The 13,736-nt window shown below is 41.9% G+C and overlaps 1 protein-coding gene across 2 annotated transcripts in view; it reads left to right on the top strand.

Annotated features, from left to right (window-relative positions):
* The window catches only part of TM9SF4 (transmembrane 9 superfamily member 4), a 57,343-nt gene that overhangs the window by 11,973 nt on the left and 31,634 nt on the right, over window positions 1–13,736 (top strand). For both annotated transcript variants that reach the window (XM_007446858.1, XM_007446859.1), the window contains exon 2: window positions 12,900–13,013. In XM_007446858.1, the coding sequence (XP_007446920.1) occupies window positions 12,900–13,013 (114 nt within the window). The remainder of the gene's footprint in view (window positions 1–12,899; window positions 13,014–13,736) is intronic.

The raw sequence follows: 13,736 nt of genomic DNA, 5'->3' as shown, positions 1-13,736 counted from the left end.
CGCCCCGCGCCGCCCCGCCACCCTTGCCCCCCGGCCCCAGCCACTCCGCGGCATGTGGGATCCTCCCGGACCGGGGCACGACCCCGCGTCTCCTGCATCGGCAGGCGGACTCTCAACCACTGCGCCACAAGGGAAGCCCCCTACTGGGATTTTGATAGGGATTGCGCTGAATCTATAGATTAGTCCGGGGAGAATTGCCATCCTAACAATATTGTCTTCCAATCCAGTGTGGAATGTCTCTCCAATTGTTTAGGTCTTCTTTTGTTTTTCTTAGCAGTGTTTTATAATTTTCAGTGTACAAGTCCTTTTTGAAAACTTATTTCTAAATATTTTATTCTTTTTGAAGTACTGTGGATGGAGCTATTTTCTTTTCTTTTCTTTTCTTTTTTTGGTCGCACCGTGCAGCATGCGTGATCTTAGATCCCTGACCAGGGATCAAACCTAGTCCAGTAGTTGAGACTGCCAGAGAAGTCTCTGGAATATTTTCTTAATTTTATTTGTGGATTGTTTGTTGTTAGTGTGTAAAAATACAATTAATTTTTATATATTGATCTTGTAGTCTGTGACCTGGCTCAACTTGTTTATTAGTTCTAGTTGTTGTTTTGTGGATTTCTTAGGATTTTCTAGGTACAAGATATGTGATCTGCAGATAAAAGCATTTTTACTTTTTCCTTTTAATCTGGATGACTTTAATTATTAGCTTTAGTGCACATTATTTGCATTTATAGAACACTGTTGAATAGAAATGGCAAAAGTGGACATCCTTGCCTTGTTCCTCTTCTTAGGGGGAAGCATTCAGTCTTTCATCATCAAGTATGATGTTGGCCGTGGGTTTTTCAAAGCTACCATTTATCTGATTGCGGAAGTTCTTTTTTATTCCTAGTTTGTTGAGAGTTTTTATCATGAATGTGTGTTGGATTTTGTCAAGTGCATTTTCTGCATCAGTTGTGATGATTGTATAGTTTTTGTCCTTTATTCTATTTATATGGTGTATTACATTATTTGATTTTCAGATATTAAGCCAACCTTGCATTCCTGGGCTAAACCCCACTTGGTCATGATGTGTAAACCTTTTTATATGTTGCTGGATTCAATTTGCTAATATTCTGTGAAGGATTTTTCTGTGTTCCTGAGGAATGTTTGTAGTTTCCTTTTCTTGTGATGTCTTTGGCTTTGGTGCATTCTTTTAAAAAATTTATTTAGACAAATGAGATTATGCTATACATACACTGCTGTGCATCTTACTTTTTTTTTCTACTTAATATCTTATGTTGGCAGTATTTCAATAATAATTCTACCTTCCATTTAAGTATATATTGTGCTAAATTGCCCTCCCCAAATTTACCTATATCTACTGTATTCAGATTTTTTTAAAACTTTGTGATTCTGAAAGGTAAAAAAGATGTCATTATTTTCATTTACAGTTTTTAGATTATGAATGGTGTTGAGCATCTTTTTCTGTCTGACCATTTGAACCATTTTCTTTTAAACTGCCCATTCTTTTTTTTTTAATACTTCTTATTTATTTATTATTTATTTATTTTTGGCTGTGTTGGGTCTTCATTGCTGCGCGTGGACTTTCTCTAGTTGCAGCGAGCGGGGGCTACTCTTCTCTGCGGTGTGTGGGCCTCTCATTGCGGTGGCCTCTCTTGTTTCAGAGCATGGGCTCTAGGCACGCGGGCTTCAGTAGTTGTGGCTCACGAGCCCTAGAGCACAGGCTCAGTAGTTGTGGCACACGGGCCTAGTTGCTCCACGGCATGTGGGATCTTCCCAGACCAGGGCTCGAACCCATATCCCCTGCACTGGCAAGCGGATTCCTAACCACTGCGCCACCAGGGAAGCCCTTAACTGCCCATTCTTATCCTTATGGGTTATTTGTCCTTTATTGGTTTGTAAGAGCTCTTGGTGTATTTAAGAAATTAGTCCTTTGTCAGGTGTGTGGGAAATATTTTTATTCAAATTGTCTTTTTCTTTTTCTATGGTGATTTTTTTTTTCATTTTCTTCCTTCTTCCTTTATATTCTTTTTCTTAATAGCTTCTGGATTTTGTTTTCTTCTTAGAAAACTTTCCATGTCAAGATGGTTTAAAAGTATAGCTGTATTTTCTTCTAATACTGCTCTTATTTCAGTTTCTACGTTGAAGTCTTTTCTGTCTTCTCCAATACAAGTTTGGATAGTTCTGTATTTTAATATTTAGGAGAACTAGTATGCCTTCATTATTTTTCTTTTCAAAATAATCCTGAAGTAAAGGATAAGTGTGAAACTGACTAGAGTGATTTGTTTTTTGGTAGTAAAGCATTGAATTGGGGGAGGGACAAGGAAGACAAAGTATTGGAGAGGAAAAGAATTAGAGAGGGAGGGTAAAGGGAGACAAAAAGCAATTAATCTGTGCCATCAGGTTCTTCTTTGGATACTTCTAATCATGACCTAAAATTATCTCTGAGCATGGCTCCCATAGTGGGGACAAACTTCTGATCACTCAGCTCTGCCAGGTTTGGTACAGCTGGACTTCCTTTACTCTGCAGATAATTTGCTGTGGGAACACGTCACTTCCCCTCTCTGGCCTCCTGGATTACTTGACCCTGAGGTTCTTCAAAAGGTGTCTTTTTTAAAAATAAATTTGTTTATTTATTTTTGGCTGCATTGGGTCTTCATTGCTGCGCAGGCTTTCTCTAGTTGTGGTGAGCGGGGGCTCCTCTTCGTGGCGGTGCATGGACTTCTCATTGTGGTGGCTTCTCTTGTTGCGGAGCACGGGCTCTAGGCACGCAGGCTTCAGTAATTGTGGCATGTGGGCTCAGTCGTTGTGGCTCGCGGGCTCTAGAGCGCAGGCTCAGTAGTTGTGGCGCACGGGCTTAGTTGCTCTGCGGCATGTGGAGTCCTCCCGGACTAGGGCTTGAACCCATGTCCCCTCCATTGGCAGGCAGATTCTTAACCACTGCGCCACCAGGGAAGTCCCAAAAGATGTCTTTATGGAACCCAACTCTGGGTGGAACTTTGCCTTGTTTTGTTCAACCTTTAGGTTGCTTGGGTTGATGGAATGTCCCATATTTTCAAGGGAATCATGAATTTCTTGAGTTTCATGGGAGGTAATGAGGCTTCTGGTTCACTCTCCTCACTAGGGTAGGGATATCCCCTTTCACCTCCTTCCTTGGTCACCTCCTTCTCTCTGATTTGCTCATGGTTATGGCCTTTTCCTTAGCTAGATAACTCTCTTGTTGGAAGTTTCCTTAGATTGAGCATGCATCTCCCTCCTTGCAGTGTACTCATTGGTCCTGCCTTCCGGTGCAACCCAGAGCAAAGCCACTCTGACTTATCAAGCACACACTCTATGTACTTTACTTAATCCTTACCACCATCATCACTCAACCGCCCTGCCATGAGTTCAGTATTACTATTTTCTTATTACAAATAAGGAACCAGAGACTCAAAGAGTTTAAAAAACTTGCCCAAAGTCACACAGCTAGGGAGTGGTGGGTCAGGCCTTTGAATTCATATCTGTATGGCCCCCAAAGCCTGTGCTTTTTCCAGTACACCAGTGGTTCTCAAAGTGTGATCCCAAGACAAGACCAGCAGTACCAGCATCTCCTGCGGACCTTTTAGAAATTCAGATTCTCAGGCCCTGCTCCAGCACTACTGAAAGAGACATTCTGGGGGTTAGACCCAGGAATCTGTTTTTTGGGGGGTTTTTGGTTTGTTTTTTGTTTTTTGCGGTACGCGCGCCTCTCACTGTTGTGGCCTCTCCCGTTGCGGAGTACAGGCTCCAGACGTGCAGGCCCAGCAGCCATGGCTCACTGGCCCGGCCGCTCTGCGGCATGTGGGATCTTCCCGGACGCGGGCACGAACCCGTGTCCCCTGCATCAGCAGGCGGACTCTCAACCACTGCGCCACCAGGGAAGCCCCAGGAATCTGTTTTAATAATCCCTCCTGGTGATTTCCTTGCCTGTTCAAGTTTCAGAACCACTGCCTACCATTCTGCTTCCCCACCTGGCTGCTGCTTCTGTTCACATCTGACCAAGAATTTATATGTAACTTCTCTCGGGCTGGATATTACTGTCTCTGGAGCAGAAATGTGCTGCACACACGCACCTTTCCCCCGAACACATACACACGCGTACTCGGTAACCAGAGTCATTTTTAAAACTGCAGATATGATGTATCTCTTTCCTACTTAAAGTTCTTCAGTGTCTCCCCAATGCACTAAGGAGAAAGCCCAAACTCCTCAGTGTAGCTTTTGTGTGATGTATTCCTTACCCGTTTTCCAGTCTCCTGTCTACACAGACCTATTCATGCTTGCTGCTCACATGAGCTAGAAATGTTGTCATCACGTGGGAGCTTGTTAGAAATACAGAATCTCAGGCCCCACCCCAGACCTGCAGAATCAGACTCTGCATTTTAATAAGCCCTCCAGGTGATCTGTATGCACATTGAAGTTTGAGAAGTACCAGCCTACACATCACCTGCCATAAACTCCTTATGGTTGCCCCCAGGCCTTCGTGCCTGTGTTTTGCTCTTTCTGGAACACTTCTCTCTTCCCTCTCCTTTCCCTTCAGGCCCTGGGTAGGCTTGAGTTCTTAGATCTCTACCCCATCCCTCTAAGACTGGGCTTGTTGCTGCTCCTGTGTACTTCTTAGCCTCTTAACTGATAGGACAAGAGACTAGGCCCTCCATAGCATCTGGAACCTAGTATTGCCATTGGCTGATGACTTGTCCCTGTCCGCCAGCTGGCTGAAAGCTCCTCGTGGGTGTGCATTCTGTGAGGCTGGCACAGTGCCTGACATATAGTAGGTGTTCAATGTAGTGAGCTGATTTCTGTACTGGTTAGAGCATGGGCCTTGGAGTCAGACTGCTTGGACATAAATCCTGACCCAACTAGTGTTATACCGCCTCTCTGAGCCTCAATTTCCTCATCTCTGAAATGAGAATAGTAAGAGTCTCTATGTCATAGGATTGTTGTCAAGATTAATTGATTAATTGGGTTATTGCGTGAAAAGAACCTAGAAGTGTGCCTGGCACATAATCAGTATCCAGTAAATGTTAGCTGCCATTGTTATCGAAATCACCATTACATGTTTATCATCTTTTTAATGCACCTCACCTGCCTGAAAAGAGCATACCTGTTCCTGTACATTCTGATCTTGGGCAAGTTATATAATCTCAGGGTCTCAGGTTAATTGGCAATCATCTGGGAAATGGTGATAGAAATCCCCAGGCAGTTATAGTTGCCAGAATCGTGCAAGTCAGTGTTTGTAAAGTGCTTAGCACAAAGCAGGGACTTGGTAAATGGAAGGAAGGGACTGTTTGTGCCACAGTGCCTTGTACCTACTTTTAGGTGCTCAGTGACTCTGTGGCTTCTTGTTACTTTTTAATGTTGTTTTCCGCTAGGGTATTTTCTTTGTTATGTCTTTTTGTTTGTTTGTTTTTTGTGTCTACTTGCTCCATTGGTTTGAGACTTTGGAACAAAAGGGTATTGAAGTCTTTCAGGATTTGCTTTTCATTCCTCTGCAACCTGAGCTCTCATGGAGCCCTTGAGTTCCCCAAGGCAGTGTCTCTCTGCTAAGATTGGAGGATTCTGTTTCAAAAGAACTGGAGTAACTTCTTAGATTTAATTGGCTTGATAACCATAAGAGATTGTAATCCTCTGCCCTGGCTTCACATCACATATCAGATAAGGCAAAAAGTCTGGACTCTGGCTTCCTAGGAAGGGAAATTTAGAACACATATATATTTTAAAAAATTTTATTGAGGTATAGTTGATTTACAATGTTGTGTTAATTTCTACTACACAGCAAAGTGATTCAGTTATACATATATATATATTCTTTTTCATATTCTTTTCCATTATGGTTTAATACAGGATATTGAATATAGTTTCCTGTGCTATACAATAGGACCTTGTTGTTTATTCACCATATGTGTAATACTTTGCACCTGCTAATCCCAACCTCCCAATCCTTCCCTTCCCCACCCTGCCTCCCACTTGGCAACCACAAGTCTGTTCTCTATTTCTGTGAGGAGTCTGTTTCTGTTTTGTAGATATTTTCATTTGTGTTGTATTTTAGATTCCACATATAAGTGATATCATACAGTATATGTCTTTCTCTTTTTGACTTACTTCGCTTAGTATGATAATCTCTAGATCCATCCATGTTGCTGCAAATGGCATTATTTCATTCTTTTTTATGGCTGGGTAATATTCCATTGTGTGTATATGTGTGTGTGTGTGTGTCTGTGTGTGTGTGTGTATACACACAGACACACACACACGTATGTATTTACCACATCTTCTTTATCCATTCATCAGTCAATGGACATTTAGGTTGTTTCCATGTCTTGGCTATTGTGAATAGTGCTGCTATGAACATAGGGGGTGCATGGATCTTTTCAAATTATAGTTTTGTCTGGATATATGCGCAGGAGTGGGATTGATGGATCATATGGCAACTCTATTTTTAGTTTCTTGAGGAACCTCCATACTGTTCTCCATGGTGGCTGCACCAGTTTTCATTCCCACCAGCAGTGTAGGAGGTAGAACACATATATTTTTGATTAGCAAGAAATAATGATAACCGTGGGCTTTTCATTCATGGCCTTTATTGCACTGAGGTAAGTTCCTTTTATACTTTTTTTTTTGAGAATTTAAATCATGAATGGATTTTTTTTTTTTTTTTTTGCCTGCATTGGGTCTTCGTTGTGCGCAGGCTTTCTCTAGTTGCGGCGAGCGGAGGATACTCTTCGTTGCAGTGTGCGGGCTTCTCATAGCAGCTGCTTCTCTTGTTGTGGAGCACGGGCTCTAGGAGTGCAGGCTTCAGTAGTTGTGGAGCGTGTGCTCAGTAGTTGTGGCTCACGGGCTGCAGAATGCAGGCTCAGGAGTTGTGGCACACGGGCTTAGTTGCTCCATGGCATGTGGGATCTTCCTGGACCAGGGCTCAAACCTGTGTTCCCTGCATTGGCAGGTGGATTCTTAATCATTGCTCCACCAGGGAAGTCCATGAATGGATGTTGAACTTTGTTAAATGTTTTTTCTGTGTCTATTGAAAAGATTATGTGATTTTTTTCTTTCATTTTGTTAATGTAGTTTATCACATTGATTGATTTGCATTTGTTGAACCATCCTTGTATCCCAGGGATAAATCCCACTTGATCTTGGTGTATGCTTCTTTTAGCAAGATGTTAAATTCAATTTGCTGGTATTTTATTGGGGATTTTTGCATCTGTGTTCATCAGGGATATTGGCCTATAGTTTTCTTTTCTTGTGGTATCTTTGTCTGATTTTGGTATCGGGTGATACTGGCCTCATAAAATGAGTTTGGAATTGTTCCCTCTTGTATTTCTGGAAGAGTTTAAGGATTGGTATTAACTCTTCTTTGAATATTTGTTAGAATTTACCTTTAAAACAATCTAGTCCTGGACTTTTCTTTGTTGGGAGGTTTTTGATTACTGATTGTCTCCTTTTTATTCAATTTGTTGACCTATAATTGTCCACAATAGACCTTTATGATCCTTTTTGTTTCTTAGGCATCTGTTGTAATGTCTCCTCTTTTATTTCTCATTTTATTTATTTGAGTCTTTTTCTCCTTAGTGTTGCTAAGGGCTTGTCAGTATTTTCAAAAAACCAACACAGTTCTGTTTTTTTTTTTTTTCCTATTTTTTCACATTCTCTTTTCAATCTATTTCTGCTCTAATCTTATTATTTCCTTACTTCTGCTAACTTGGGCTTAGTTTGTTCTTTCTCTGGTCCCTTGAGATGTAAAGTTGGGTTGTTTGTTTGAGGGTTATTTTTTTAATGTAGGCATTTATCACTGTAAACTTCCTTCTTAGTACTGCTTTTGTTGCATTTCGTAAATTTTGGCATTTTTTTTCTTTTGTTTAAGGTACCTTTAAAATTCTTGTTCAACTTCCCCTTTGATCTAAGAGGGTGTTGTTTAGTTTTCACCTATTTGCAGATTTTCCCATTTTCTGCTGTCATTGAATTCTAGTTTCATTCCTTTGTGGTCAGAAAATATACATGGGATGATTTCACTCTTTTCAAATTTGTTAAGACTTGTTTTGTGGCCTAACATGTGGTCTGTCCTGGGGAATGTTTCATGTGCACCTGAGTAGATGTGTATTCTGCTGTTGGGTGGAAGGTTCTATATATGTCTATATATATAGGTCCATTTGGTCTGTAGTGTTGTTCAAGTCAGCTGTTTAACAGTTTTCTATCTGGATGTTCTATCCAGTATTGTAATTGGGATATTAAAGTCCCCTACTATTATTGCATTGCTGTCAATTTCTCCCTTCAGATCTGTCAATATTTGCTTTATATATTTAGGTGCTCTGATGTTGGGTGCATATATATTTATAATTATTTTATCTTCCTATTGAATTGACCCTTTTGTCATCATATAATGACCTTCTTTGTCTCTAGGCACAGCTTTTTTTTTTCTTTTTTTTTTTTTTTGCGTTACGCAGGCCTCTCACTGTTGTGGCCTCTCCCGTTGCGGAGCACAGGCTCCGGACACGCAGGCTCAGCAGCCATGGCTCACCGGCCCAGCCGCTACGCGACATGTGGGATCTTCCCAGACCGGGGCACGAACCTATGTCCTCTGCATCGGCAGGCGGACTCTCAACCACTGCGCCACCAGGGAAGCCCTCTAGGCACAGCTTTTGACTGAATGTCTATTTTGTCTGATATAAGTATAGCTACTCCTGCTTTCTTCTGGTTATTGTTTACATGGAACATCTTTTTCTATCCTTTCACTTTCATTGTGTGTGTCTTTAGATGTGTCTCTCGCAGGTGACATATCACTGGATTTTGTTTTTTTATCAGTTCAGCCACTCCATGTCTTTTGATTGGGAATTTAATCCATTTACTCTCCAGGTTATTCTAATGTGCATCAGGGTTGAGAACCAGTATCCTAGATGTACAGATAGGGTATAGAGGTAATAGATGTCTCAGGGATTCTCACAGTAGGTCCTTGGACAGCTGGAAAGGTGGGAGGTGTCAAGAACTCCTTAAATTTGAGGATTTGAAGAAAATCAGTTATCAAGTGGATATAGCAAAGATTAAGAACCATAGTATTCAACCTGTATGTGAATGTATGATTTTATATTTTTATAGATCAGAGGTTAGTTGATGCTTATTGTTAGCCTGTTTGATAAGGATTTGTTGAGTACTCACATCAACAAAGCCAGACAAGTGATTAGTGCAGGTGGAGAGATGGCAGATACTTAAACCATAATACAACATGAAAAGTGCTATAGTAGGGCCTTAAACAAGTACAGATTTAAATACTTGCCAAATAACTTAAGCAGCAGTCTTTGAACATGTATAGATGTGAAAGTTCATTTGGGTGTTGGGTAGTTTCCAATTTCTTGCCTCTAGTGTCATCATAGAGATATTCGTCAAGTGCCTTGAAAAATAAAGAAGAAAGAGGATAATTCCTCCTGTGGGGGTCTGAGGGGTTCTTGAAGGAAGCAACATTTCAACTGGACCTCCAAGTGTAGGTAGGACTTGAATTAGGTAAGGGCAAGTGTCAGAAACAGCCTGAGCAAAGGCCTTGAAGGCAGCCTCACCTGGGCAAGTCTGCTTACCAAGAGCAGAGACAAACTTGGGGTCTTCCTGAAGGCTTAGAAAGAAAAGGTGGGAGGTGCTGATGGAAAGGCATCTTGGGGCCAGCAGGTAGAGTTCTTTCCATACCAAGCTAGAATTGCTCTAACCTAGGCGTTCAGAACAGCGATGTTTTCTTTTGCCTAATTTATTTTATTATTTTTCTTAAGTGGTATAAATATGTATAATCCCCAAAGAAAAACTGGAAAATACAGATATGCAAAAAAGGAAAACATCACCTCATTTTCTCAAACATAACTTTAAAAAAGAGGGGCATATCTTGCTGAGCAGGGTTCTATCCCCTGCTTTTTCTACATAAATCTAAAGCTTGAATATTTCTACTCAAGACGTATATCATCACGTTTAATGACTACATAAAAGGATAAGTGTTACACCATAATTTAACCCATTCCACTAATATTGGACATTTTAACTGTTGTAAGTTGTGAACTATTTCACTATTTTAAATAACCCTGTGGTGAACATCCTTTTTTGTACATTTTGGCATATTTGTCATATTTTTCTTAACATGTCTAGAAGTAGAATTGCAGGGTCAAAGAGTATGCACTTCTGGGGGACTTTTTTGGGGGGAGGATTTTGATAGCGTCAAATTGCCCCCCAGAAATGTTTCAGTTTACAGTCCCTCCAGCCATATGAAAATATCGAAACAGTGACATTTTAATATCTAAAACTAACGGTATCATCTTGGTATAGTCATTAATTCTACACTGAACTTCTGAATTGCTTTTGGTTACCAACTTATATTCAAAAATTCTAGCACATTGTGGAAATACTTCTTGCCATTTTTCATCTGTTGATCCTTCCTATAAGATAAATTGATTTGTGATTTGTTGATAGTATCTATGTGTGAGGATTGTCTGTTTTCTGTATCATTTTTCAAAAATTTAGAGTTGGGTTATTATTTTTAAATGACTTTTGGCTGACATTTGATGTCAGTAGTACAGGGTTTGTCTTCCTTGCATTTAGTTAACTGGAATTCAGGCTCAAAGAGGAATTTGAGGAAAACAAAGGACAGGATTTATTTCTCTCACACAAAGCACTCAATCTAAGGACTGCCCAGTGAGGCCTAGCAAAGAGGGAGGGCTAGAATCTTCTGATGACTGGTCAAGTGGAGGAAATGCTCCACTTGATGGAGAGGAAATCAGAAGCTGTAACCAGCCCACAGTCAGTAGGCTTCCTCTCACAGAAAGAAAGAATAAAAATCTGTTTGTTGTTGCTGTATCAAGGCAAGCCCATGCTACTAAAGGCTTCTCTTTGTATGTGCATGGAATATCTCCAGAGGGATTTTCAAGGAACTGGTGCTAGCAGTTGTCTGTGGGGAGCTGAAGAGGGAGGAAGATTTATTTTTCATGGTTATACCCATTTGTACTGTTTGAATTACTGGATTGGCCAAAAAGTTTGTTCGGGTTTTTCCATAATCTTCGCAAATATTTACTGTATATGTTTTGCTTTTTCAAAACTTTTTTAACCTAGTTATTTTTTTAAAAGCCTCTCTTACACATGGCTATGTAATATGTTAACATTAGAGGAAAGTGGATGAAAAGTATATGGGAACTCTCATAGTATATTCTGTAAATCTAAATTTATTTAAAAATAAAAAGTTTAAAAAAATGACAGAGGGCGGGGAACATACTGACTTCCTATACAGAATCCTACCCCATGAGACATTTTTCCACCTTTTTGTCTTGTCATTTCTTTTAAAGATCTTGCTTTCACCCCTAATTCTGCTGACCTTGTGATTGCCAGATTCAATACAACTGGCTTAGCCATTTTTCACTGTTTTTGTTGGGGTCAGACTATTATTTCATATTTCATAATGCACATCAGCTGACAGATACTTATAAACATCACAGCAGATCAGAGGAAAGCACTCTATGAATATATTGCTTTTAAGAGTTTGACCAGGCTTTGTATCTAAACTAGTGCACAAGCTCAGAACCTTAAACTTTGAAAGCCAGTTTTCCTCAACTTGTGCTCCTGGTAAAAACACAGATGAGTCTACATTTTTGGCAAGGCCCCTGAGTGATTGTGATTCCCTATAACACTGAGTTCCAGAAAGAATCGTCTGAGAGAGAGAGAGAGAGAGAGAGAGAGAGAGAGAGAGAGAGAGAGAGAGAGAGAGTGTGTGTGTGTGTGTGTGTGTGTGGTGGTGATGGTGACTTGAAGGATGCGGGGACAAGGTGATCAGGAGGCTGTGGCCAGTGTCCGATGGGAGGAAATGAGGGTCTGAAATGCCACAGCGGTAAAAGGGGTGGAGAGAGAAGGCAGATGCAGCCGCGCAATTGAGTTGGTGATCCAGGTGTGTGGACGATAAAGTTCCTTGTTCAAGCCAGGCAGAGGGAAAGAAGCTCTTCTAGTACCTTGAGGGGGCAAAGCATATTAATGAAGGGAAAGAGATGCTTTGATGGGGTACTTCTTGAGGTGGGTAATTGATCTTTCTTGCCTTTGATTCCCAGGTGCCAGGCACTGGGGACACAGTCCCTGCTCCCACAGAGATTACATTCGAGTCAAGGGGGACAGATAATACACAAGTAAACAGATACATATGTCCATGCCAATTAGCTAAGTCCATGAAGAGAAGTGGAGCAAGGGGTTGGAGAATGGGTGATAGGAGCCCTGAGGAGGCCATTTTAGACGGGCTAGTCGGTGGAGGCTTCTCTGAGGAAGTGACATCTGAGAGAGACCTGAATGAAATAAGGGGGTGAGCCAGGCAGGCACCTTTGGGAAGGGCATTCTGACAGGGAGCAGTGAAGGCGCTGGCCCTGAGGGGGTGGAGAAGGACTTGCTGTCCGGAGACACGAAGGCGGGTGTGAACGGAGCTGAGGAGGCAGAGGATGGGAGGCGGCGAGGTCAGGACAATTTTGGAGACGGTTTGTAGGAAAATGTATTGGTACCATAGGAGCTTCCTGACAAAGCAAGCCCGTTGCTATGTGGAGAAATGGGAATTAATGGGACACTGTGGAGCTTTGTTTCCTGCTGGCCCTACAGGACAGTGATACATGTGACATGATGAAAGGAACATTGCTCGAAGCGTGGGGAGCCGTGGCTCCTGTATTAGTCTGCCCTTTTGACCTGTTAATTACTGCACTCACTTTGTGGCTCTGTTTCTGGAAGTGCAGGATCAGTGCCTCATAGCACCCTTGGGGGCATTTAGAGGGTAGCCCTTGGGTGGCCTCAGGCTTCTCAGAGTGGGGATGAGACTGTGTCAGTTAAAGCAGATGTGACGGTGCCCCAGAGGGTTGTTCACCTCTTTCCCCCATTCCGACTGCCACCTCTCTTCTTCCAAGCAGGATTGGTTGCCGTGGTCCCTGCTGCTTCTCTCTCTCACGTGTGATACCGGGGCCTTCTACGTTCCTGGGGTCGCACCAATCAACTTCCACCAGAACGACCCTGTAGAAATCAAGGTAAGTGTGTTCCTGGTCTGTGGGAGCCAACTGTTGTCCAGTTGCTGGGCAACCTGGCCAGAGGACTGTGGCGAGCTGGTCACGTCCCTCCTGTGGTTGCAGAGAACCCAGACCAATGCTGCTCAGCCTGGGAGGAGGAGGATTCAGTGCGCGTGGCTGGGGCAAAAGTGGTGTGTCCCTCGGGCCCCGCCGCCTCCCCTCTCTCTCTGCCTCTGGCTGTCTCTGCATCTCTGCCTGTATGAGTGCATTCTCTCTCTCTTTCTCTTTGGCTCTGTCTCTGTTTCTGGTTCTTCTGTGTCTTTGTTTCTCTCTCACTTTCACTCGCTTCTGTGCCCACCTCTTTCTGTGTCTCCATCTCTGTCAACCTGCCTCCTTCTCTGTGACATCTCTGCCTCTCTCCATCCTCCTCTCTGTTACCGGCTTTCTCTGCATAACTCATATCATCTATGTATACGCAGCCTCTTATGGCCTTTTTTTTCGATTTTAGCTTCTGCCAGGATTCTCCAGTTCAGTATTTCCAAACGGTGCACTGCATATCTGAGTGGTGGTATATGAGATGATTTTAAGTGGCTGACACGTATGTTTTATTTTAATAGCTGTTTTCTTTTAATTATACTAGAAAATATAGCCATTACTTCAACTCATGATTTCATGGCTGTCGTTGTTGGTTTTCCATTTTTAATAGTGTTAAAATGTTTGCTTCTTTTTTTTTTTTTTTTTTTT

The sequence above is a fragment of the Lipotes vexillifer genome, unplaced genomic scaffold, assembly GCF_000442215.2.
Source record: "Lipotes vexillifer unplaced genomic scaffold, Lipotes_vexillifer_v1.1 scaffold75, whole genome shotgun sequence".
NCBI classification, from domain to species: Eukaryota; Metazoa; Chordata; class Mammalia; order Artiodactyla; family Lipotidae; genus Lipotes; species Lipotes vexillifer.
The sequence above is the reverse complement of the archived record's forward strand: the minus strand, read 5'-3'. Positions and strand labels throughout refer to the sequence as shown.